General features: G+C 38.6%; 1 protein-coding gene across 1 annotated transcript; it reads left to right on the top strand.

Annotated features, from left to right (window-relative positions):
• The first annotated feature begins 563 nt into the window (after positions 1-563).
• On the top strand, positions 564-18,333 carry LOC107550672 (26S proteasome non-ATPase regulatory subunit 1-like). The gene is made up of 9 exons (XM_016232014.1): positions 564-698; positions 5,188-5,304; positions 6,330-6,432; positions 10,672-10,841; positions 13,671-13,763; positions 15,504-15,590; positions 15,676-15,882; positions 16,233-16,396; positions 18,164-18,333. The coding sequence occupies exons 1-8, from the start codon at positions 660-662 to the stop codon at positions 16,377-16,379; spliced, it is 963 nt and encodes a 320-aa protein (XP_016087500.1). The 5' UTR covers positions 564-659; the 3' UTR covers positions 16,380-16,396; positions 18,164-18,333.
• Positions 18,334-27,656: the final 9,323 nt, after the last annotated feature.

Genomic DNA, 27,656 nt, shown 5'->3' with positions numbered 1-27,656 from the left:
AGAAGATTGACACTGTTGACAACTTTTCAATGTGTAGTTACTGTAAGTAAAGTTGTGTTTATACCTTGTAATATAGCTATTTAGTTGTTGTTTTTTAAAGTGTAGTTTGACTGAAGGCAATTTGAGAATGTTCCTCAACACTGATTGAGTTAGCATAGAAATGGCAGTTTATGTTCATTGAGAATCTCTACACTTCATTGAATTGTATTGGAAGCCAAAGAACCACATTTTGAACAGTAAAATATTCTATTATGACTTAAGTACAAAATATTAGACTGGAAAGTCTTGTCACAAGGCCTGATAGTCCTATTCTGATCATTTTATGGTCTATTCGTGGTAAACTCATGTGCAACTTCAAATATACTTGATGAATTGAAACACTGTTTAATCAAGATTTAATCTTTTGTGTTACGGACAACGGTTTGGCTGCGCACCAGTTTAATAGTTCCTTTGCATAAACTCTGAATAAAGAACTAAAACCTCGCATTCCTTCAGCCGATCCAAAGTATTACTGTCAGAGCAAATAAACCGTTTTGAGAAATGGATGGTCTCCGCTTCAAGTGTTTTGTATTTGTGTCTACAGGACTCCAGAACAATGTCCCAGTGTGGTTTCTCTGCTGTCTGAGAGCTACAATCCCCACGTCCGCTGCGGCGCTGCGATGGCTCTGGGCATCTGTTGTGCTGGCACTGGGAACAAGGTGAGTTTTGATATTAGTCGGTTTCATTGAATTAGCTTGTTAATGCGTTTAATAATTTAAATTTGTCATGTGTTAATACAGATATAATTTCAGTACCATGACAAAAACACTCCTTTTTTTTTTTTAAAGGTTAAATATTAATTTAGATATAAAAATTTATGTAAACAATGGTATGAACTAGGCTTGCTGTGAGTCGGTGTTACGCCGCAGCACCGGTTACGGCCCCCCACCGTCATTTAGATTTTTTTATAGTAATAAAAATAATTTAGTTCAGTTGGAGAACAGACTCTACAGTTAAAAACTGAACGCGGCTGCTCAATGACCGTTGCATCACAGATCAGCAGCAGGAGTCAGAGTTCATTTATCACGTGAGGAGAGTGAGTCCAGCTGACCGACGAGAAGAGTGAGGTGAGACAGACAAGGCCATGGTGGAAGATTTAGTTTCGAAGCAAAATCCAAAGCATTTGGTGATATTTTGGATTTTGAAAAGCCTGTTGACTTTTGCCGTGTATCTAAGTTGATTTTGTAAGTTTTATTTTTTTATTTTTATTTATTTTTTTAACTAAATCCATTTCTTATTTATTTGGTTCCACAGTGTTTGCTGATTTTCAGTTTTTTTAATTTTAACTTTGTGTAAGTTATTTATTTTATATTAGGCCTATAGCATGCTGTATTTTTATTCGGTTTGTTAACAAAAGTTCAATGTTTAATATGAGTGAGCTTGTCGTTGTACTGTTTTGTTGTTGTCCATTCAAGCAATTGATGTCGAATTGCCGCTAATTCAAAAGTGAAAGTAAAATGCGCTTGGGCAATTATAATCTATGTAAAAGAGAAGGAAAGCGAGGAAAAGAGGGAAACCCCAAACGAACACCACCCCCTGGGTGAAACAGTATTACCGGTATCGTCACGTGTCGATTAACCGGTGGGAAAATGTCCTCATTGTCACAACCCTAGTATGAACAGTAGATGTCATGAACTTTCAAACAGCTTTCATCTAGGTTAATGTTCATTTAAAATATATACCTTCTGTGTATAGATATTTCAGTAACACTTTAAAATGAGGTTCCATTTGTTATCTATGTTTAATGCATTCACTAATATTTACTGACTATGAACAATGCATTTGTTACAGTGTTTAATAATCTTTGTTAACATTAGTTAATAAAAATACAGCTGATCATTGTTAGTCCATATTAGCTCAATACAATACAATATAAAGACAGACAAATAGTTTACTTTTTGTGACGATTAGTGTTGTCACGGTACCAAAAGTTCAGTATTTGGTACCAATACCAGTGAAAATCCACGGTTCTCTGTACCAATTTCGGTTCCAAAGCAAAACACACAAACATGCTAATTAAAAAACACATTATTTTTATGAATAAAGTCAAACAAAAATAAAATGTACAAAAATCAATGCCATTCTTTATACTTATTTAAAATTGTTTCAAGTTTTTCTGCAAGTAATAAAAGTATGAAAAAAAGTAAACAAGTTTCACCCAAAAGTTTTTGTCATAGTTCTGCTTACACTGAAAAAACATCTGTAAACTGTTGTCTGTTTTAGGGTTTGCTGCTGTGTTTCATGATCTTCCTGCAGCTGTAAAAGGAAAATATAACATACTTATGTAAAGCAATGGGCTGAGTCTGACCAAATGCAACATTAGATCATTGACACCAGCTAAAATATAACTTTTCAGTAAATAACAAACCTCAGCTTTTATAATAAATTTAGATAAGATGACATATATTTTAAGTCAAGTGTATATCGAATAGATGAAAGCTGTAGTATTAAAAACACTTTACAATAAGACTCCATGTGTTAGATAACATGACCGATCAATAAACAATAGTTATAGCAATTATTCTTAGGGTTCATTTCAAAATTTACTAATATGTAAATCACAAGTTCAATCTGTTAAAATTATTTAGTGCACAATGAACAAACACGAATGATCAAGTGTTTGTATTAAATAACATTCAAGAATATTAATTAATGTTGTAAAAATATATTGTTCACTCACTGTAAGTTGATGTTAAATAACATGAAGTCATGTTAATGAATGGTATCTTATTGTAAAGTCTATACAGGAGATCAAATTTGACTCTACTTTCATTTAGTCCAAACGGTGTAAATATTTAACTTTTAAAGGGCTTTTAAAACCTGCTAGAGTTATCCAGCCAAGAATAACAACTAAGTTAGCTAAAAAAAAGCCCAGAACTGCTTTCTGACGGACTGATAGTTATAAACATAACAATGTTAACCATTTGTACATTCTCTAACACACATATTTTAGATTCACAATTCATTTAAAAGCCTCTGGTGTGTAAAAATAGTAAATACCATCATGTCCTCCTGTTTTTTTTTTACCCTAATAAAAGGTATAGGAGCATTAAATAGTTAATAAAGAAACTTCATTCTAATGTTCATCAGTGTTTCCCACAGACTTGCACTCTATTTGTGGAGGCATATATATGCAAATTAATTCTCTGCCAGCAGGAGGCGCTTGTAGAGCAGGAGAGATCGAGGTTTCCCCGGTAACGCTGTACACAAAGCAGCGCTCCGCTCACAAACACTGCTTTATCAGACATTACAAGCAAGATGAAATGAAAATGACATCCATAATTTTCTGAAGACAGTTTCCTTCAGAAATACAGTGAATAAACATGAGCACTGTGTGTTTTTATATCAATGAAGTCAAAGCCTTTTGGAAAATCTATTTGTGACAGTCAGTTTTGATATTGTGGCGGGCGCCACAAATAAATCAATGTATGGGAAACTGCCGCACTTATGCTAACGATTAACTACGCTAACAGCGATTTTATTTCAACTCGACAATAAAATTAAAATATGTACAAATATTCATAACAGAAGATCTAAATATTAAAAATTTAAATGAAACTTACCTGCTTGAACTCTTTCATTTGATCTGGGTGTCTGTCTTTAAAGTGTTTTGTTAGTTTGGTTTGTTTCCTCATTTTGAGGTCGCCACGTCTCTGTGCTTTTATGAAGAGAGTGCATCTGCGCACCTTTCGGATAGCACATCAAGAACCGGGTTTACTGGGTACTCGTTACGGTACTTACCTGGTACCGTAACGTTTTAATTTTTTTAGTACCGACTTGGTACCGAAGTACCGGGACTTTTGACAACACTAGTGACGATACTATATATCTCGCCCTATGTGAGTATAGTGTATGTATGCGGATACATTTGGACATACTTGTATACATAACTTAATTTAAAGAGTTCTGCGATTAAATATAGTTACGTTTTTGCTATGGAAAAAAACAGGCAGTTGAGATTTGTTAAATAGTATATATTAGCTTATATGAGTATACTGGATGTATGCAGGTACTCTAGATGCAACTTTTAATATATCGACAACATCAATTTTTGTTTAATCATTGTTGTTGCATTTGTGGCCATTTTAGTCACAGTCTGGAGCCCTGATATGACTGTTAAAGGTTAGACAACTGAAAAATGATTAAATGAGACAAGAAGACAGCTGAGCAGGAACTGCCAGGCCCCAAGAGAGATGTTTGAACTTGTCTTACAACAATCCTGAGTTATTTGCTCTTCTGCATGCTCAGGTCAGTTCTGTGACTAATTGTATTACCAGTGCAAGAGTCACAGATGGCACATTTACCACTCGAGTGGAGATGAGATTAAAGCCGATACCTTGGACGATGTTCTAGCCATTTGCCACTCAACTCGCTCGTTGGGTGAGCTGGAAAAATGGAATATGAAGATTGGTCTTGACTATATAATAACTCTAATCCAAATCTCTCTCTGATGCCCAAATACAGTCATGGGCGATGTTGGGAAATGGGACTGGCCTAGGAGCCAAGATCTCCCACACTTTCAATTCTGTCAGGCCTTTTAAATGGGTCACAAATTCAGCTTTGGGTCTGCAATTTATACACCTGGTTGTTTTTACTGTGATATAATTTCTGCTTTTGTTGTGCCGACAAGTGCCTAGAGGAGTTGCTTCAATGCCTTTTCCGCTCCATCTGTCAAACAAACTGGTTTTGTTTTTAGTTAATTGTTCCAAACAACTGCTGACTTAATCGCAGAAATATGTATAATGATGGGATACTGTAAGTTGTGTAATGTTACTTTAGCTTTTAGTGGTCTGTGTGCCAAATCTGCTATTTTGGGCTCTGTCTTCAGCGCTGTTTTAAAACAAAATGGTTTGACTTTTGGCCCGAAGATCAAATGTGGCACTAAATAACCATCTTGAACCAGTCTGACCCTTTCTGAGGGAAAAATTGTCTTTCTTTCTCTATGGCTTGTGAATTAGAAGTAGGAAAATTAACTCGGCTACTTCCTTTCTGTATTTTCAGGTCTACCATATTATTATACCTCAAAGCCAAAGATGATTAGATACTTGGGAATCTGATGAATTTGTGGTTTTCAGCATGTGTTGGGATATGCTTCTGTTTTTCCATAATCATAATACATATGCTTCCATTGATGATTTCCTTCAACAGGAAGCAATCAATCTCCTGGAGCCCATGACCAATGACCCAGTGAATTACGTCAGACAGGGCGCGCTGATCGCCTCGGCTTTGATCATGATCCAGCAGACGGAGGTCACCTGTCCAAAGGTAAGGGGAATGCGTGACTTTGGGTGGTTGGGGTTAATTATTTGGCTCCTGGGATTTGTATGCATAATCTGTGTGAATGAGCACTGATAATGCCTTAAAATACTGTATTTTTCAGTCCTTGCCTGACCGCGATGTGGCCCAGAGTTACACAATCACAGCTAATGTTTAATATACATTCATGTGGGTCACATGTTGCACCAATGAGGTTCCACATAAACGGATGTACATTAGCTCGAGGAAGTTTTTGTGGGCTTGAGAGACTATACAGACTGAAAATGAACAATAGTCTCTCATTGTAGTGTTTATTATAGATTCTAGTCATAAATATTCACCTCTTATAATATCAGACTTCATCGAATCATTTCTTCAATGTGGTTGTGTAGTCACGGTACATTTGCTTGTTTCTTGGGGTGATTTTTCCTTCAGTTTTACCACATGATTATTACTGGGCTGCGAATGTTATGGCTACATGAAAGTAAAATTGATTTGAAATCCCTGTTTTATGGTGTAATAAAAGGTTGGAGTTGTAATAATGGCAATCATTTGTTAAATATCCCTTCCGGGCAGACTTTAATTCATGCTAGCCACATGTTTTATGAGCCTGGCCTTAGAATTTGGGGAGAGAAAGCAGATTATGAATGTCATAAATGCCTTAGAACAGACTTCATTTAACTGTGTGTTTGCCTCTGAACCAGAATCTAGATGTTTCTTCAATATTTTGCGAAGCAAATTTTGCAAATTAATTCATATTGACATTGTGCATTGTTGTAGAAAGTAATTTCTGAGTCTGAGGAAATGAACCGAGTCAAATACCTGAGATACCATCTTTTAAATTACGGTGATATTAACAGTTGTTGTGAATGCAGCATAAGATCAGAAACATTTATTAAGAGAAGTAAATAAAGTCAGTTTTGATTTCACATCTTTGCTGCTATGTTGTTTCCTGTTCTCGTTCATCGATTAATTGAAAACCACAGTAGTCGTATATCAGAGATCAGTTGTACATCGACTCTTTCTTTCCATAGGTGAACCAGTTCCGACAGCTCTACTCAAAGGTGATCAACGACAAGCACGATGATGTGATGGCCAAATTTGGGGCCATCCTGGCTCAGGGCATCCTGGATGCAGGTCAGTATCAGATCTGACTATTTAAGGTTTCTGGACTAGACCATGTGCTTTCTTTCTTATTTTGCACATTTCTTACCTTTTTCTCATTAATGAAATATAAAGGAAAAAAAATCATAGTACAAAATGTTTTTAATTTGTGCTTTATCAAACAAAAAGCTATTTTATTACGATGTTTTTCAATATGCATTAAAATACTAAATAAATATAAAAAACCTTTAAATAGGCTTCATTTATTTTAAAATAATCCAATATTTAAAAATATTCCCAAATAATTGTATGCATCATTGAATTTCTTGTTTCTTTGATTTATTTTGGTTTTGGGGTCAGGTTAACAGCTTCAGTTCTCTTAAGTTAACTCTTAAATATATGTGGAAATGGATAGATATTGTCAATTTTAAATTTTTCTTTCTGGGTTAATGCGCTTTGTAGAGTCTTATCTCAGATAACTGTGGGTGAAAACACCTTTTGTATGCATGTCAGGGCAGGTAAGTCTGTTTCTGATAAAATGCTGATAGGATCGTGACAAAAATGTGGCATGCGAAACAAGATAGCACCACGTCTTCATGCCACTACAAGCAAATACATACATTGTATACCAACCCAATATAGGTTATCGCAGAGTCAGTAGAATATTTCACACAGTGTGCTGTTTTTGCCCAAGGTAATTGAATTTAGGACATGCTGGGTAGGTGTTGCATCCTGATTATTTGTATTACAGTTGGACACAGTTCTTAATATGGGGGATTTCAAGGTTTCAGTCAGGGGTCTATGCCTGAACACTTCATTTAAATACATGAGCTATACCGCTGTATTTTTTAAGTAACTTATTAAATAACTGCTTTACAAAAACACTCTTACATGGGCTCCAAAACCTAAACCTTGTGAGCTGCCTTCCTGTCTACAGCATACAATGCAACTTAACCGATATGGACTACATAGGCAGCAACTCCATGTGCTACACAAATTGTGCACATCAGAGAAAGCACACAGGAGAATCAACTCTCATCTGATTTCAGTAGACTTTGATAATACTGCAGTACTTCAGTAAGCATAAAAATACACCGCGTACTATTAGAGGTTGACATTAACGTGTTGTTAAGGCCCCGATATACTCAAAACAAAGTTCTTTTTCATTCTTCATTTAGGAGTTCAAAATACATGAGCAGCGGTAAACTGTTATCGAACATCCCGACGCCGCCCACTCTGATGAAAGCGATGCTTAAATTAATATGTAAATATGTGCTGCCAAAAATGGAGAGAACAGCAAGAAACTTAGTTTTGGCTGGATTTTGTTCGAAATGACGTCACATCAGTTCGTTCTTTGATTTTGCTTGAAGTATATCGGGGCCTTTAAGCTAACATCACAATAATCCAATAGGCATAAACAAACACAGCACACACAAATATTAGAGTTTAACATTAGCATGTTGCTAAGCTAACATCACAATAATCCAAAATGCATAAAAATACACATTGCTCAAATTTTGGAGTTTTGACGCTAGCATTTTGCTAAGCTTATACCGTAATACTCCAGTAAGCATAAAAATAGCACATACAAATATTGGAGATTGGTGTTAGCATGTAGCTAAGCTAATGATAGTACTCTGATAAACAAAAATGGACAACACAAACAACATTGGAAGGATTTCTGTGTATCCCGGTTTATTCTGGGATTGTTGCTTTAAAATTTAGCCATTATATTTTAACAGGTATGCTGCTTACTTTATGGAAGAGTCTTTGTGTCAAGGGCATGCCTATGATGCCTTAAAATGCTGCCTATGTAGGCACCTCACTAGGTTTTAAAAGAAAATGCACTAGTAATATCAATGGCCTACTGAAAGCTCTTGAAGCTCATTGAAAATGGCAAGTTCTCTTGAAATTTTGTCCCTCAATAACATTTTGAAGTCTCTTTTTAGCCTCGCTTGATTCATGACCTGGTTTGGCAGAGAGTTTGAATTCTTGGCTTATTGGTTGTCACAAATGACGTAACATGCAGTCACTGCAGTCAAAATAAACAAAACAGGCCATCATTTTCCTATGCGATTACAGTAGATGCCAACAGGAAACTTGCAGTCTGATAATTTAACGGGCTCTGACAGAAGTATGCTTTTGTCTGCAATGCCTTTCATTCTGAGCCAAATCAATCTTCTAAACTGATGATACCATACCTCCCCATTTATCTTCTTTAAAAGTGCATTGTAATGGACATGTCCACACCTGTTTCCGGCCTGGCATTCATCCCTCACTCCTGTTATTGTCTGCTCATCAGGGTGTTTGAGGGTGGAGGAGTCTTTGGCCTTGATCTTCACATCATCTCATATTAATATCCCAATCCTGTATCAGCTCCAGTCGGCCATGCACCTCGACAGGAAAGGACATTTGAAAGCTGCATTTGTTAATCAAGATATCACCAGTGCACACCTACGGGATACGGCATGAAAAATATGCCTTGTAATATTACCGAATCAAAGCCAGAATCCAAGAGTAGTTTATTTAGACAGACCTTTATATAAAAGCATAAAGTCCGGTCCACAGTGTCATTTATTCTGGTCTAGATCTGCTCACTTAAGGTGTGGTCTCATTTACTGCTTGTGGGTGAAATTTTATGGGAGAAATCCATTCATTTTATTGGGTATCTGCACAATCTGGAGTTTCGGTGAAGGATTTCTCCATGCGGGTTTCACTCGTGTTTAAGTTGGACATGCAAATTTGCTGTGTTGACCAACAGAAAGCTGCTTAGTTTAAAAGTGAGTTGTTAGTGGTGCGTCATGGATTGCTACACTTACCTTAAAGGGGTCCTATTATGCTTTTTCACTTTTTTAATTTTAGTCAGTGTGTAGTGTGTATGTTTGGGCATAAAAAAGATCTAGAAAGTTACAAATCTCAAAGTCCACTCCAAAGGGAGTCATTTAGTTTTTTTTTAAATCCCTTTTCAAGAACTACAACGAACGACTCGTTTGGACTACAGCGTTTGTTTTCCAGACTTTGTGATATCACAAAGCGGCTCATTAGAATATCATTAAAAATTATTCCCGCCTACAGAAATTCGAATGGTTGGGGGTTGGGGAGGGGCGAGGTTGTGGTTAGAACGCTTGGTTGAGTGACTGCATCAGACGAGACGATGAAGAAGTAGTGCTGCTGCAGAGTGACACCCCCAAAACTAAATCAAGACTTTGTAAAAGAGCATAATAGGACCCCTTTAACAAAATCTTATCACGAAACGAGTAATTTTATTTCACAGTAACGATATGTATCACGATATAGTTATTTTGCATTAAATAAGGTCTTTATGATATTAAAAAAATTGATACCATAGAAATGTGATATACTTTTCACCACTGTCAATATAAAAAAATAAAAATAATTTTAGCCTAAATTTTTTTTTAATAAAAACTCAAGCTCACTGAAGGCAAGTAAACAGGCAGTGATTAAATAAGAATAAGAAACAAGCAATAGGACAAAAAAAGTAGAATAAATAAGAAATGCTACATGCATTGTATAAAATAATCAAATGAATAAAAACACTGCACATTCTTCACTGTGTAAATTAAATATATATTTCTTCTTATTAAAGTTCCAAAAGTGATTTAGTCAAGAGCAGTGATAGATTTTCTCTCTTTTATTGATTTTGTTTTTGTTGATTGACATGAATGACAGACAGCAGAAATATTAGACTGCTGTGACTTTAAGAGCTGCCCGGCTCCTATATACTGTTAACACGTTTTCTTTCTCAGCGGTTTGCTTTCACTTAAGACCTAAATTGCAGCGCAAATAACAGCCAGAGAATACTTGCAAAGATGGGCATTTTGACATACAAGTGTGTATTCAACCATTCAAGGCCAACAAAGCAGTAAAAATAACTCCGTTTAATACTCCCACGCTCATCAAGCACCGACCTCACATGCGTGCGCCTCTCTAACCGCACTCAGAAACAGTCAGATATAGTGAATATAGATATAGTGCGCATATAGTGAAATTAGTTCTCTTTCACTGCTGATTGCATTTCAATGGTTTAAAATCACTTGTTTTTAAACCGCAATGTTTAAAAATGGAAACAAACAAGTTTTCATGACCACGTAGCACAACAACGTCGTGTGAGCACGTAACTGCGATAGAGACGATAGTCCAACATTTCTACCGGTGGTGTATCGCCCACTATTGTCAATACTTTGCTAATGAAGAGGCTGTTTGGAGTTCCCGAGGAGCTTGCTAACACTCCATCTTTCCGATTCTTCTCAGGTGGTCGTAACATGACGATCTCTCTGCAGTCACGCACAGGCCACACCCACATGCCATCTGTGGTGGGTCTGTTGGTCTTCACCCAGTTCTGGTTCTGGTTCCCACTCTCTCACTTCCTGTCTCTGGCCTTCACCCCCACAGCTATCATCGGCCTCAACAAGGATCTGAAGGTAAGAAGAAATGTCTTCTAACCTACACAGCAACACAGTGCCACCTCAACATGGGTGACTTCTCAACATAGAGAAACAGTTGTTGTAGGTTATTTTTATCTCTTGCATTAGTGTGACAAATGTTCTAATACCCATGTATCCAGCATGGAGCCAAACCATTAATCCATGCAAGAAGAACTAGCAGCAGTTGGAGCATCGGTGAAGTAGTTAGTTTAGGATTGTCCAATTCTGTTCCTGGAGGCTGAAGGAAACTTTTTCCTCGTCGAAGCAGAGACCAGAAGACATTGGGATATCTTTCATACAGAAGTTACTCTTTATTGAGGACTCGCTGTGCATCGCTGCAGTCATCCAAGTCTGACTATAGCTCAGCACAGTAGAGTTTATACTTTTCAAGGGGGAGGGATACATAGAGGTGGAGAAAATCTAAACAAAGCTTGCAAGTGCAGTACAGGAATCAGCCCGTCACCAGAATTTCTCCAGTCCTGATCTCATCAGCATAACAGTGTCATTCAAATGCATAGGTGCTAATCCAATTGTCCATTCACCTTTAACTTGGGACCCTGCCCAATGGTCAGGAAGTGCATAAAGACAAAAGGTTAATGTCTCAGACACCTGGCCTGCCTGACTTGATCTTCTTAGAATGTCATCATCTTTAGCTCAAAATGTAAAACACAATGTACATAACATTCAGTTTATATTCTATTACTAGGGTGGCCGAGAAGTGCAAAGCAAATCACAATTCTGCAAACAAATTAACAAATTACAAACGCAAATGCAAGTCTAAAAAACAAAATTCAGAAAGCACAACAACAATTCAGAAAACATTACAACAAATCAGAAAACACAACGACAATTCAGACAAACCGGAAGAGGTTGGTATAGTTTGAGACAGCGCTATTGGTTTGGGATCACTCACCGCTGACTGGACGAGGCATCTGTCAGTCAAACAATACGGAGTATATATTTAGATTTAGTTAAAAGTGGCTGTGACTCATCAGCTGCAGTGGCGCAGATGGATAAGTGCTAGTCATTGGCATTATGAAAAGGGAGGAAAAAAAAGTTCGGCAAAAGGTGGGATCGAACCCGGGTCAATCGCATCTAAAAGCCAAGGGCAAGTGCTTAGCCGTCTGTGCCACTGGAGCTGATGTTTCTCAGCCACTTTTAACTAAATGTAAATAGACACCCCGTATTTTTTATTCCATAGTAAGGGCAATTCATACAATACATTTAAACTGAGCTACTTTAATACCATCTCCGAACTTTCTACCACGACTCTGCTGTTCTTCGGCTGGTTCTTCTCTGTATACGTTGATTGACAGATGTCTCGTCCAGTCAGCGGTGAGTAATCCCAAACCAATGGCGCTGTCTCAAACTATACCTACCTCTTCCGGTTTGTCTGATTTGTCAGTGTGTTTTCTGACTTGTTATTTTGTTTTCGAATTTGTCGTTGTGCTTTCTGACATGTTATAATGTTTTTTGAATTGTTGTTGTGCTTTCTGAATTGGTATTTTGTTTTTTAGACTTGCATTTGCGTTTGTAATTTGTACTTTTGTTTGCAGAATTGTGATTTGCTTTGCACTTTACGGCCACCATATATTACATTGTAACCGAGATATAACATTTTATAAATCTGTAGTCCAACAAGGCCCACTGTCCTGCAGTTTAGCGACAACCTAGGACTGGGTGATATGGCCCAAAAAATGATCACGATAATTTTTTTCATATCAGTCGATATCGATAATTATCACGATAAATGTCAAATCTTTATTTTAAAGTTTAAAACCAGATTTTTGCTCCAAAGTGAAAGTTGTAGAAACCAGACCATTAATTTGGGCTCATTATAATGATTTAAATAGAAAAAATAATTTCTTATGAATGAATGAATCAGAATGAATGAGTTTTTATTGCCAGGTATGTTTACACATACGAGGAATTTGTTTTCATGACAGAAGTTAACTTATGTTCTATTATAAAGAAATTAGTTTCTGCATGTTCTAATGAGTGATATTGTTTCAAATAAAGAAACCGGTTTGGGTTGCCTGATAATATTAATAATAATTATATCACTTTTTGTCTCTTAGAAATGCACATTTGATAGTAGCTTGAGTTAGGATGCGGAGGTTAATTTTTGTTCATTATCAAAATCAGTAACATCTGTAAAAATTGTAGCAGTCTCGGTTTTATATGGTTACATTTATTCTGACCAAGTTTTTTTTATTAAGCATTGGTATCCCATAGAAGCATACATTTAAATCATGATAAACACAGTTAAAACCACACATATAGCACCTCAATACCATGGTAAAAATATAACTATATGGATTTTAGGTAGCCTATTTGTATAAACAACAGTAGACTAAAACACTGTATAAATGCACACGTGCTATAGGTAGATTCACAAATACATACTATAATTATATACCATTAATACATTTACATGAGTAAAAATGTGTGAATTTCTGAGTGTTACTATAGTAAATCCATGGTAAATAATGGCAATGTGAGGATTAAAAGAGACTTCTGACTGTCTCGTTGCACACAGTGTTTCTACTGTTTGGCTTTAAACTTTTAAATCAGAGTCATTTGTGTTCATCGCTGAATTCAAGCGCTTCACACTGGATCTCACAGCGCTGTTTAGTACTCGCGTGACCGAATCTGCTCTAGTGAGCTCATGCGGAGCGGCTGTTTGAACTGTGATCCGAGACACTTTTCAGACAAAGCACATAAAAGACTTATTTGACATCAGCCTATTGCTAAGGGAACAGCATAATAAAAGACAGTGGTGAACTCTAAATCTACATCTTTTTAAATTAAGTTCTGTCTTCACAGATGCCGAAGGTGCAGTATCGATCCAACTGCAAACCCTCCACCTTTGCCTACCCTCCACCTCTGGAAGTGCCAAAGGAGAAGGAAAAAGAGAAGGTCTGTTTTAACTAGGGGTGTAACGATTCACTCGTTTTCTCGATGCATCGATTACAAACCCTGACGATGCATATGCATCGATCTTGAAACATGGATTTTGAATCGTGAATTGCCGATTTCGGACAGTAATCTATTTAAAACGCTAAGAATCGAATGAATCGCGGTTTCTATAGCGATTCAATGCTTTCAACATATATCCACGTTAAATTACTGCAAGCAGGAATTAATGGAGACCTTGAACAGTATTCGTGCCTCGCATCTCACCTTCACACGCTCCACTATTTACCGCCTGCAGTCAGAGGATTGCGCTCGCACTCCGTTCGTCTCACTGACACATTTTTTGAGCAGCTGATGTGTGATCTCTCCTGAGTACTCGTGGCCAGTAATGCTGAAGTGAAGTAGTTTTACTTTTCTGTAGTTTTTCAATGGCTCTCGGTCATACCGACGACATTACCTGAGCAGCAGTCGAAAGCTACGTATTTATTGCATGGACGGAGCAAAAATGTAAGTGTCTAAAAGCATACGCACAGTTCCACTGAATGATAAATGTTTTTTAACAATGTCGTTGAACCGAATGTACGAAGGAAACTGTTAAAATAACCACAGCATTAAAAACAACCTTGAAATAAGAGCGTGAGGTTTATCTGATAATCAGATGCATGAAAGCAGCGTTCGTTGCTATAGCAAACAGACTCCGGGCTTATTCTTTCATAATCATCATTCGCCGATGGAGAGGAAAAGTGAAACATAATAGCATTTTATTTTATGAAAATGAGTTTTCGCACTGAAAGAGAAGTGATCTCGCGCTCATAGACGTGCCAGACTATATCTGCAGCTAAACTGTATAAAAAGCCGAATGAACTGAAATGTTAAGACAATAAATAAATACAATTTATGAATGATGCAGTGCTAATTGACATATCATTTATTACAGTACAGAAACTATAAAGTATATTTTCTACCTTACTCTTGAAATAATTGTTTGTAGTATATAAAATAATCATAAAATAGCCAATAGGAAAAAATTATAGATTACAAATGATTGATTATTGTCCAGCAGTGTATTTGATTTCTTGTAGCAAATTCAAAGTAATATAGAAGAAAATAATTCCTTGTAAAATATATAATTATATACATGCAAAGCATACATGCATAAAATTATTGTATTTGATATTTCTGTCACTTCTGAAATTATGTCTATGCCCCTGGTGTGACAAAATGTTAGCATATACATAATGCTTTTAAAGCTTTTAAAAAAATTAAATTTTTTTAAAATCTTGGCTAACATAAATTTTTCCGTATGCCATGTCATGCCATAGCATCATTAAACAAGCATCTAACAATGGACAAAAGTGTTTTTTTTTTCTCTATCCTATTGTTCTCTAACCATAAAGGCTGCTGTGTAATTTGCCTCCTGACTAAGCATTTAAAGAATTTATGGGAAGCATTTAAATAATCCTGTGAATGCACTTAAAGAATGCAGAATCAAATCGTTATAATCGAATCGAATTGAATTTAATTGTGAATTGTGAATTTGCAAAAATCGTTTTTGAATCGAATCGAAAACCTATGAATCGTGAATCGAATCTCTGTCTACCTAAAGATTCACAGCCCTAGTTTTAACCCTTGTACCATGAACTCTCATCTGGCTTGTCAAATCTCAACTTGATACCAGAAGCCAATGTTCTTGAACAAGTCCCAGATATCATGGTGAATTTTGTCCCGCTATTCTTCTGGCAGGTTTCCACCGCCGTTCTGTCCATCACGGCTAAAGCAAAGAAGAAGGAAAAGGAGAAGAAGGAGAAGGAAGAGGAAAAGATGGAAGTGGTATGCATGTCCTACAGCACTCCCAGAAACCTTTTGCATGTCATGTACCACAGAACCCCAGGGATTTCCTCTTTATCTGATGCAGGAAACACAGGCAGAGGCCGAGAAAGAGAAGAAGGACGAGGAGAAAGAGAAGGAGAAAGAGAAGGAGAAAGAGAAGGAGAAAGAAAAAGAAAAGAAAAAAGAGCCGGAGCCAAACTTCCAGATGTTGGAGAACCCAGCCCGTGTCATGGCCGCCCAGCTCAAGGTCCTCACCATGCCTGACAGCTGCAGATACCAGCCCTTCAAGCCTGTGAGTCTAGCTCCTTTAATTTGGGCCTGCTGTGAATGTTTGACAGTTTTCATCCGTAAAACCGCTCATGCTGCAAATGAGAGAAACTCTTCAGAGAGAGACATTTGCCCAATGGCTCTAAATAAACAGCATTAAGAGCTGCAGTTTAGTCCTCAGAGGTCAGCTGGCATGAATCCAGCCACTTGTTTTTGCAAAAAACCTCTGAAGATTTCACTTTTACAGACGAAACCGTCCTTTTTCAGTCTGGATTTTTGCGTTACATAAGATTTTGACAACTATTTTTGCCTGAAAGTATATAGTTGGGCTGTCACACCATATAGTAACCCCCTTCGTCCACATTGTCGCCCCAGTTGCACACGGGTGGCATCATCATCTTGAAAGACACCAGTGAGGAAGAGGAGGAGCTCGTGGAGCCCGTGTCCGCTCATGGCCCTAAGATCGAGGAGGAAGAACAGGAGCCCGAGGCCCCAGAACCCTTTGAGTACATAGATGAGTGAGATATGACACCTTACAGGTACTTCCTCTACATGAACACAAAAGGAAATTTTTTAAATGCACTGGATTATTTTAGTTTAGACTCTTTGTCCGTGTTAAGATTCTAAACTAAGAAATATATTTAAAATCTAATAGAAAAAAAATTATTCAAATTTCAAGAAATTGTAATACAGTTTATGCAAAAGTTTGGGCACCCCTGAGAATGAACATAATTTCCATTTATAATCTGCTAGGCTTTCGAAGCAGCAACTTCATTTGGATTTAGATTATACCTTATGGGTACAGTGACATTTCAATTCTGAAATAACATTTATTGAATCAACAGAAACAATGCAATGGGAATCATAACAAAAACAGAAAGGTGCAAAAATTTGGGCGCCCCAATCAGTATTTAGTAGCGCCATATTTTGCTGAAATAACAGCCAGTAGATGCTGCTTATAGCCACTGATAAGTCCCTGAATCCTGACTGCAGGTATCAGGTAATTCTTCCTTGCAAAATGTCTGCCAGTTTGATGGCTGTCGAGCGTGGACAGCCTGCTTCAAATCAATCCATAGATTTTCAACGATGTTCAAGTCTGGGGACTGGGATGGCCATTCAAGAACATTGTAAATGTGTCTGTGCATGAATTCCTTTGGAACAGTGCTTTGGGTCATTGTCCTGCTGAAATAAACAACCCCGTAAGAAGTTGGAGAACTGACTAAGAACTTGTAACAAGAATTCTATCTGGGTGGAATGCATGCAAACCTCAACTCTGAAAAGTTTCCAGTATCTGTGCTTGCCACAGAGTCTCACAGCATGATGGACCCTCCACCAAATTTAACTGTAGGGAGCAGGTTCTTCTTTTCCACCATGCAAAGCACTAGTTTCATCCCACAACACATTATTCCAAAATAATTCTTGCTTGTCCAGATGAGCCTTTACATACATCAAACGACTGTTGGCAGTACGCAAAAAAAGGCTTTTTCCACATCACCCTTCCATTGAGCTGTCCCTTGTGCAAAGTGCGCTGGACTGTGGAACTGTGTGCAATGACATTATCAATAGCCAGATGTTCTTGAAGCTCTTTGGAGGTGCTCTGTGGTTTGTCTGTGACAATTCTAACCATTCCTTTCAGATATTTGTTGCCTTTCAGATATTTTTTTCTCAGCCTGCCACGTCTTTCCTTGACAAGGGCTGTTCTTGTGGCCTTCCATTTTCTAACTATATTTCTGACTGTGGAGGCAGAGACCTTAAACCTTTGTGGAATTTTTTTGTATCCTTCTCCCAATTCATATTAATGAATTATCCTAGTTTTTAGGTCATTGGGGAGTTCTTTTGAGGTTCCCATGTTGCTACTTTCCAGTAGAGAATCAAGGAGAAGCACAACTAGCAATTAGCTACCTTAAATATCATTTTCCATGATGGGTACGCAGTGTTAAGGTTCATTGAGCTAATGAAATCAATATTGTGTTGTAATTAATAAGAATTGACTACAGGAAATCAACGCAATTAAAAGGGTGCCCAAACTTTTACAGTCTATTTTTCACATTCCGACTTCATTTCATACAACTCAATACTGCTGCACTAAGAATTTCTGCCTGAAAATTTCACATTATGCAGCTTTCTCTAGAAACTGAATGATATATCACTACAATCTTTTCTTATAAAGCAAGAGCTAATTATTATGCTGCCTCAGAGGGTTGCCCAAACTTTTGCATAAAACTGTAGTGATCTTTAACTGCTCTCAGAATTGGTTGTTATAACTCAGTGAAGCTCATGTGCTCGTCTCCACTCTTTTTTTGTAGGTGGTGTTATGAATGTTGCGTGTTCGCAGCATGCACCGCTACATGTCTACTCAAAATGCCCACCTCTTTTCCTTTTTTACGTTGTTTCCTCCACTTGGCCTGTCGTGGCCACTTGAGGGATGTTTTACATGATGGTTTTCAGTCATTACAATAAAATATATATATGTTGAACATGAGACTGGGTGCTTTTATTGTGGTGGATCTGCAATATGCTTGTATTTTTGACATTTGATTAAACTGTTGTGTTACTGTTAAGTATTATGTTGTAATAAATGGGTAATTGACATGAAATGCTTTTGAGAAGACGTGCTGTACTATTTTAAACAGCATAACTTAAACTTAAATTCATGCATACACATTGCATGATATAAAATGAAATAGTGAAGACAAACGTGGTTAAAATTTAAGAAAGCATACAAGAAATGGTGGCCATTTATTGATCTTTTAAGTTATATGCATATTTTATGTAAGCTCATGGATAAGTGGACAGGAATGCAACTTCAAAAAAATATACAAGCAGCTTTAATGTACATAAAATATGGGGGCTGTAAAGGTTTGCTATTTAAAGTTAGATTTAGACATTTTTCCAAGACCATCCACTCACATTGCATTGTCCCTGTAGGTAATATCTTTTCAAATCTCAATTTACACAAACTAGTTACAAAAGAATAACCAACTGCCTGAAGGAAAGACATAACGGCATCAATCATAGTGACAGTATTTGTTTCTTTTAAAAAAATTTTTTTTTACTATAAACAAGCCACCTTTTTCCGTATACTGTATGTCATGAGGTACTTTCTACAGAAACTACCAAGTTTTTAATGGTATGTGGTCAGAGGTGTTCCACCAACCTAAACTGACAGGAGGAAGCATTTAGTCACCCCCCCCCCTTTTATCAAGGCAAAACTTCCCGTATGTCTTTACAAAGTGGGTGGGATACTTTGGACTTTGACTTCAAGAAAATTGGCACAGTTCTGGAAAGATACTCGCATATAATTTATATTTCCTTGGAATTGTGGTTCATGTCTTAACATCTCTTTGTCATTTTGGGGAGTCTTGGATCCTGACCATTCTTTTGTAACTGCAGAGATCTTCATTCGTTTGTTTTTTAAGGACCTTGCAACACAGACCCCAAACATCATCAGCCTCTCTTAATGGACCATGCTCTTGTAAACTGCATTTAGAAGAACTCCAGTCCTGGCGAGTCAACATCATAGCAAAGCAGAAAAATGCAGATGAAACCACTATATTAATGCACTTTATTATGTGTCGACATCTTTCCTTCATTGCCTGTTTTCTGAATATATGACCATACAAGGTAATGCGTATCTACCAGTGAGACAGAGACTTGTCTTGATCTGACCCTAAAGGGTCAAGCGAAAACTTGGAGAATGGTGCGTCCTACCCAAGTACGGTTGTTGGTGAACAAATACTTCCCATTGCTCTTTGCCGTGAAGTCACAGTCTGTTGAAGCTGCACTGAGTAACTACTGATGATAGAACGGATGGCAAGAGTTTGGTTAGTCAGCGGATTGGCCAGAGTGCTGTTGGAGAAACGTTTGTGATGGGTGTCCAGGCACTGGAGGTGGTCCAGAGCCTTCTGTTTGTTGTACTTGCTGGGTGCAGTGATGGACACGCTGGCTGGCCATTCAAACTGGGGAAAGGGATGACTGTTATGAGTCCTCGAGAGTCAGGGAATTTGTGGATCTTGGCAAGAATTGTGGAACATCATAAATACAATGCTGTAATGGAACACAAGGGTCAGACCCATGGCTCTCCCAGTAGGAATAGTAAAAGTCACAATATGTGACCAAGTTCCAATGACCTGCAGGAATTCTAGCAGCATCAAATGGATCTGCGATCTGTTTGTTTAAAAGGCCTGACTTGGCTGCTCATAACTCTTTGCTCAACCAATAACATGAGTTTATCAAACAATGGAAGATGCCAAGGTTGAAACTTGTTTAGAAGGTCTTTATAAATTATGTTGTTCTGAGCGGCTTTACCTTAACTTTGAGAGCACTCACAACTCTACACAACTCAACAACATTTCAACCACAGTTGAGGTCATTTATTTAAAACCATACTGAAAAGGGCTATCGCTTGACAGTAAACTGTTTGCTCCCATGATTGCATATCTACAGTGCCCACATCTCATGAACTACGCCAAAGGAATTGAGTTTATATAAGAGATGAACACCACTTGATAAGCTTCTGTTAGTGGACAGTCTTTGGGTGCGCCTCAGTCTGCTCCCTAGTTCCATAGTAAGTGCACTGCCCAGGGAGTTTGCCATTTGTAGCCTGTTCCATTTTTGAAAATGTTACATGCACATGAAACTTGGAAAATGCACCATAATAACCAGAAAGGTTGTGATATTTTCTTCAGTGTCAGTGCCACAGTGTATTCTATGATTAAATTCCTGATACATTTTATGTGAGTCTAGTAATTGTCACAGGTAATTAAGCCATTATTTTTAGTGGATCAAGGCCATTGAAAATTCCCAAATTTGTTTACAATATTCACTTCATGGGAACTAAGGACTAGGTTTTTGCAGGTAGACCACCAGGCCAACTACAGACCTCAACTGTGGTTGAAAAGAAAGAGTTGTGAGTGCTCTCAAAGTTAAGGTAAAGCCGCACTAGGAACAAACAGAATTCACAAAGACCTTCTAATCTTTCACACAGCTCTGAATTTGAGGGAAATAATTTCCATTCAAAAGTAAAATGACTAGTAAAGTTTGATTCTGTGATGGGTAGAGCACATAGTAGATACACACACACACACACACACACACACACACACACATATATATATATATATATAAAAATATACACATATATACACACACACAGATGTGTATGTATTCCAGTTGCTTTCATAATGTGTTTCATTGGGCCTCTATGTCCAGTGTTTCTTGAATAAAATATATAGAGCAGACCTTGCCAAGAAATTTTGTACACCGATAGACTGTCCCTGACATTTTGTCCACTGATAGTATGTTGATTGAATTAACCTCCACAACAGAGGCTGCTGCTTCTTGGTCTAACCTGTCTGAGTTCTCTCTTTGAGCACAGCTGGAAGCCAGATTCACTGTCACGGATTCAGTAGATTTTCCAGCCATTCACTGGCGAAGCACTGAGGTGTAGTTGACGAGACCCTTGAGACACTGCTCTTAAAAGTGTCTCCACTGGAGAGAGCGACTACAGGGGCCTCCCTATTCTGGGAAGTGAGAATAGAGGAATAGAAAAGCAACACGAGTGAGTTGGCTAAATGGATGGTATAGGGCAACAAACATCCACAATTTTCCAGCCATTAGGTGGACGATTGCGGTGTGAAAGTATGTTGCTGACAGCTCCCTTTCATTCCATCTTCATTCATCATTACAGTCAAAGGAATAATTCCACAAGTCTGTTTGGATTCTCCATGTTTGCATGCTGATTTTTTTTTTAAAGTGAACTCATGAGTCAATTCTGAATGGTCAACTTCTGGAAAGAAGAGAAGACTTTGGTTCATTAGCCAAAGAACTCATTAAGCAGAGAGGTAGCACAATTGTGGGCTGTGAAAATGGTTGTGGTTAGCTCCTACACTGTCCACTTGATGTTAATGTTAAGTAGGCTATGACAGAGTTTGGCTTCTTGAGTTTCAGAATTTGAAGCATTAGCAGTCCCAATCTCATGTCGCTTTTTATAAGTATGAACCACCAATGAAAAAGTTTAAAATAACAGTTAACTGTCCTGGAACTCTTGAGGAAAGCTTGCCAGGACAGTGAGGATGAGGGTTGGACACTACAATCAAACAGATTATATTAATGGAGCTTGGCTTCTTTGTTTTTGTGCAAATGTATTTTTTAATGGAGGAAAAAGACTCAAGCAGTGGCTCTCCATCTCTCTGCGGGAAGCCAACCACAGATTTCCTCTCCACTGCAAAGCAAGGATGGATGCCTGGAAGATGCTCAGGGCTAGCTTGAATAAAATTAAATGACTTTATCGTCTGACCAATCCTCACATGGAACTGATGACATAACACTATTTCATATAAGTTACTACTGTCAAGCCATTCCATTTTAAAACCATTTCACATTGCTTGATTTGTTTTATACGCTCACCCTTCCCAGGTCACAGTTAAAGGGGTCATATGATGCTTTTTAAAGATCATTATTTGGTGTAACAGAATAGGTTGACATGCTTTAATGTTAAAAAAACACATTATTTTTCAAATACTGTACATTATTGTAAGTCCTCTATGCCCCGCCTCTCTCAAACGCTTCGTTTTCTACAAAGTCCCTCCTTCCGACAAGCGCAGTCTGCTCTGATTGGCCAGCTGACCCAGTGCATTGTGATTGGCCGAACACCGCAAGCACTCGTCGGAAATGTAACACCCCTTACCATAATCGCGAGCTTCATCTTTCAAAATAAATGTAAAGACAGAGCCCGAAAGGGGAACAGAATCGCGTGACAGACACAGTGATGAATATGTGTTTGCAGTACACAAGCTACGGTTAAGACAGCTGACTGCACTGTGATGTGTCTCGCTCTCTCTCTCGCTCTCATTTGCACGCACGCACGCACGCACACACACACACACCTCTCTCTCTCTTGCTCTCTCTCTTGCTCACACACACCTCTCTCTCTCGCTCGCACACACACACACCGCTCTCTCTCTCTCTCGCTCGCGCACACACACACACACACACACACACACACACGATGTGCAAAACTCCGCATTTGAACAGTCAATAGCAAATACTTACCTATTAACTAATAACAAAACAGTAGCTGATTCAGAAGCGCCAGATTGTCATAGCAAAGTCAGAATGACCTCCTCTCCTAGGTTCACGAAACGGTCGTCCATAAAATGCATTGCTGTTCTGTTGTAAGTAATCTTAAAGATTCCTAAATGTATCTACAGTACTTCTGGAAGGCCAAATAAAGTGATTTTGCTTTAGCCTAGAAACACACAGCGTCTCCCTGACATGCTGCTTCAACACTAACTGCGGTTACTGAAACCACGCCTTCTTTCTTTGCGTGCACATTTGGGCGGCATTATGCTAATATTTCCACATAGTGAGGTAGATATGTGGGGGCGTGTTAGAACGAGCCGTTTTAGGGGGGTGTGGCAGAGTCTTAACTTTGATAAAGAATATCTCTTTGGTTTTGAGACTTTAGTCTTTGCAACTTCAGGGATCTTATCTATGCACAATCAGCTTGTAACACTCCAAAGAGAAAGGAAAACTTGAAATCGCATCATATGACCCCTTTAATGTTTGATTTTACGAAGCGGTCAATGCAATAATTTCTCCAGTGCATCAGTTCAGCGATTTCAGGAAGGAAATTACATGGCACACCAGACAGATGGGTCACTCAGTTTCAAAAGTAATAAACTGAGGTTTCCTTCTGCGATCAGTTATTGGACACCAGATGACTGGAGGCAGTTAGCAAGATCAGCCATGCCACTGTTGCAACTGTTTCGAGCCATAGGAAAGGGTACACATCTGGCAGAAACCCTGCAAATAATTGAACAATCATGTAGGATGAAACCTCTTACAATGGTTTAGAGCAGGGATGGGCAATTCGAGTCCTGGAGAACCACTGTACTGCAGAGTTTAGCCCCATCCTTAATCAAACACACCTTCCTGTAATTTTCAAGAAATCCTAAAGACCTTGGTTAGTTTTTTCAGGTGCATTTGATTATGAATGGAGCTAAACTCTGGGCTGGACCAGACTGGAATTGCCCGTACCTGCTTTAGAAAGTCCAGGTGAGAAACCTTTGGACTTCTGGAGTTGCTCTTCAATTCTGGTCCTGGAGAGCGACTGTTCTGCAGTGTTTAGTTCCAGTCCTGATCAAACTCACCTGCCTGTGATTTCCTAGTATTCTTGAAGACATTTTAGCTCAGGGGTGTCCAGTCCTGCTCCTGGAGGGCCACCTTCCAGCAGAGATTAGCTCCAGCCTTAATTAAACACGCCTCAACTAATCAATGTCTTCAAGATCTCTAGAAAGTTCCAGGCAGGTGTGTTGGAGCTTTGCAGGAACCTGACCCTCCAGAAGAAGAACTGGACACATCTGTTTTAGCTGGTTCTGAACCTTGAAGAGTTAAAGAGCTATAGTCAAACCTTGACATTACCAAGAGGGGTTTGCTAGGATTTTCAGGTCTACATCAGCAGTAGCCAACCCTGTTCTTGCAGAGTTGAGCTTCAACCCAAATCAAACACACCTAAACCAGCTAATCAAGTTGTTCAAGATTACTTTAAGAGCGTGTTGGGACAGAGTTGAAACAGAAGCCTGTGGGAAGGTCGTCTTCCAGGAGCAGGGTTGGCTAGCCCTGGTCTACATCAGTGGCTCCCAATCCTGGTCTCTGTAACCCAGGGGTCTCCAAACTCAGTCCTGGAGGCCGGTTTTCCTGCGGAGTTTAGCGCCAACCCTAATCAAACACACCTAAACCAGTTAATCAAGTTGTTCAAGATTACTTTAAGAGCGTGTTGGGACAGAGTTGAAACAGAAGCCTGTGGGAAGGTCGTCTTCCAGGAGCAGGGTTGGCTAGCCCTGGTCTACATCAGTGGCTCCCAATCCTGGTCTCTCTAACCCAGGGGTCTCCAAACACAGTCCTGGAGGCCGGTTTTCCTGCAGAGTTTAGCTCTAACTTGCCTCAACACAACTACCTGCAAGTTTCTAGCATGCCTAGTAAAGGCTGATTTATACTCGACGTGTCCGCAATTTAGCTTAGGTGCGCACGGCAAATATGACGTCATCGCGGTGTTGGTGGAAGTTCGCTTTGAGTGCACCGGTGATTCCCAATGGTTTTAGAGGACAATTACTCCTCGTCGCCCCCTGTTGTTTCAAAGAATAGTACAACGGCGAATGCAACAAGTATAAAAGCCTTGTCCATTTGGGAAGGTGCGTGCCCAGTCAGTGGAGCCTCGCGAAGCGGAGCCAGGCGAAAGTATAAATCCCGCTTAAGACCTCAATTAGCTGGTTCAGGTGTGTAATTAGGGATGTAGCTTAACTCTGCAGGACACCAGCCCTCCAGGACTGAGTTTGGAGACCCTTGCTCTAACCTGACAAACATATTTGAGGTTTTGGGAGTCTTTACTAATGAGCTGATGAGTTGAATCAGGTGTGTTTGATTAGGCAGACATCTAAAATGTGCAGTATTGGGGGTTCTCCAAGACCACAGATTGGGAACCACTGGTCTACATAATCTATAGCTGTGTCCGAATTCAAAGGCTACATTCGAAGACCAAATGCATCACAGAGGCGCAACAAAGGTAGTCCCAATTCGAAGGCTCCTTCAAACACGGTCCATTTAGGTTACTACAGATGGATCCTTCACAGCCCAGACTATCCCAAGAGTCATTGCGTGCATGTGAGACGACAGGAGTTTTTGAGAGAAAATGTTGGTTTGACTTTTAAAGGTAAGTACTGGGTTTCAATGTAATTGAATATCTAACGTTACAACACACTTCAAAGTGGTTTAAATGTTGACACATCTATAGTACAAAGTGCAAATGTTACTATCGCTCGTCAACGCAACTCTCAGTTGCTAAGCGACAAAACCATCCCATTTAACAACGTTGGTTCGACCTTTCCAGTCTTCAGAGAATTCCTTTGAAAAAAGGTTTTGTAGATATGAGCCATGGAAATGTTCAAACATGACCCACACTAACTGGCCTACGTCTTCCCCATAGGACAATACCTTCTGTTAGACACCAGTTATAGATATAACTAGGTACATACTAAATCACCGTATGTTTTCACTCATTTGGCAGATATAAGTTAATGAAGTTTCTCAATATGATGATTAACTGACAAACTTTCACTTGCAACAGTTTTTGTGCCTACCACCCTTTTTGCACATTACCCGCTAATGAAACTACATTACTTAAAGGAATGACTTCCCAGAAGCACAGATTGAGTCACTTATTCACATTGGATTTAACCTTAGCAATAACCGTAATGCATGGCTTGAGCCTTCTTATTTTACAAGGTTTATAAATAAAGCTCCTGAAGCAGTGTGATGGGTAATGTTCCCAGTTTATAAAAGCATATGAAAAGGTGAGTCGGTGCACAGCTGGCAGGGGCATGAGGTCGCCCATCACTGAACGGCTACTGCGTGTTAGAGAGACCGCGCCAGTGTTTACATAACATCAGCCTCTGCCGCAGAGCTGTGCCCATTACAAACATGGCAACCCCGCTGCATGGGAGACGACTATACAATCTGATAATGTAAGGTAGAAACAAGACGGCTTAGACTGTTGGTTTAACACATTGGTTTAGACTAGAAGTTTGCTTTAAAAAAAAAAATCTTTTAAGTGGTTTAAGTAAAAAATGAATTAAAAATGTTCATAAAATTCTGACATTTTTTCTTGTAATATATATAAACTGTAATTACTTACAGTAATGGCAAAATCTGTAAAATAACATTCAGACTATCAAATTTATCTTTTAATATACCTAAACAAAATCTAATTATATATATATATATATATACAGTGGTGTGAAAAAGTGTTGGCCCCCTTCCTGATTTTTTTTTTTTTTTGCATGTTTGTCACACTTTAATGTTTCAGATCATCAAACAAATTTAAATATTAGTCAAAGACCACACATCACACTACCACCACCATATTTTACTGTTGGTATGATGATTCTTTTTCTGAAATGCAGTGTTACTTTTACGCCAGACGTAATGGGACACACACCTTCCAAAAAGTTCAACTTTTGTCTCGTCAGTCCAAAGAGTATTTTGCCAAAAGTCTTTGGGATCATCAGGATGTTTTCTTGCAAAACCAAGATGAGCCTTTGTTCTTTTTGCTCAGCAGTGGTTTTTGTCTTGGAACTCTGCCATGCAGACCATTTTTGCCCAGTCTCTTTCTTATGGTGGAGTCATGAACACTGACCTTAACTGAGGCAAGTGAGGCCTGCAGTTCTTTGGATGTTGTTGTGGGGTCTTTTGTGACCTCTTGGATGAGTCGTTGCTGTGCTCTTGGGGTAATTTTGGTCGGCCGACCACTCCTGGGAAGGTTCTCCACTGTTCCATGTTTTTGCCATTTGTGAATAATGGCTCTCACTGTGGTTCGCTGGAGTCCCAAAGCTTTAGAAATGGCTTTATAACCTTTTCCAGACTGATAGATCTCAATTACTGTCGTTCTCATTTGTTTCTGAATTTCTTTGGATCTCGGCATGATGTCTAGCTTTTGAGGATCTTTTGGTCTACTTCACTTTGTCAGGCAGGTCCTATTTAAGAGATTTCTTGATCGCGAACAGGTGTGGCAGTAATCAGGCCTGGGTGTGGCTAGAGAAATTGAACTCAGGTGTGATAAACCAGTTTTAACAGGGGGGCAAACACTTCTTCACAGAAGGGCAAAGTAGTTTGGGATTTAGTTTTCCCTTAATAATAAAAACTTTCATTTAAAAACTGCATGTTGTGTTCACTTGTTATCTTTGACTAATATTTAAATTTGTTTGATGATCTGAAACATTAACGTGAGACAAATCAGGAAGG

Source organism: Sinocyclocheilus grahami, unplaced genomic scaffold (assembly GCF_001515645.1).
Source record: "Sinocyclocheilus grahami isolate Dianchi unplaced genomic scaffold, SAMN03320097.WGS_v1.1 scaffold405.1, whole genome shotgun sequence".
Taxonomy (NCBI): domain Eukaryota; kingdom Metazoa; phylum Chordata; class Actinopteri; order Cypriniformes; family Cyprinidae; genus Sinocyclocheilus; species Sinocyclocheilus grahami.
This window is presented reverse-complemented; position numbering and strand designations above follow the sequence as displayed.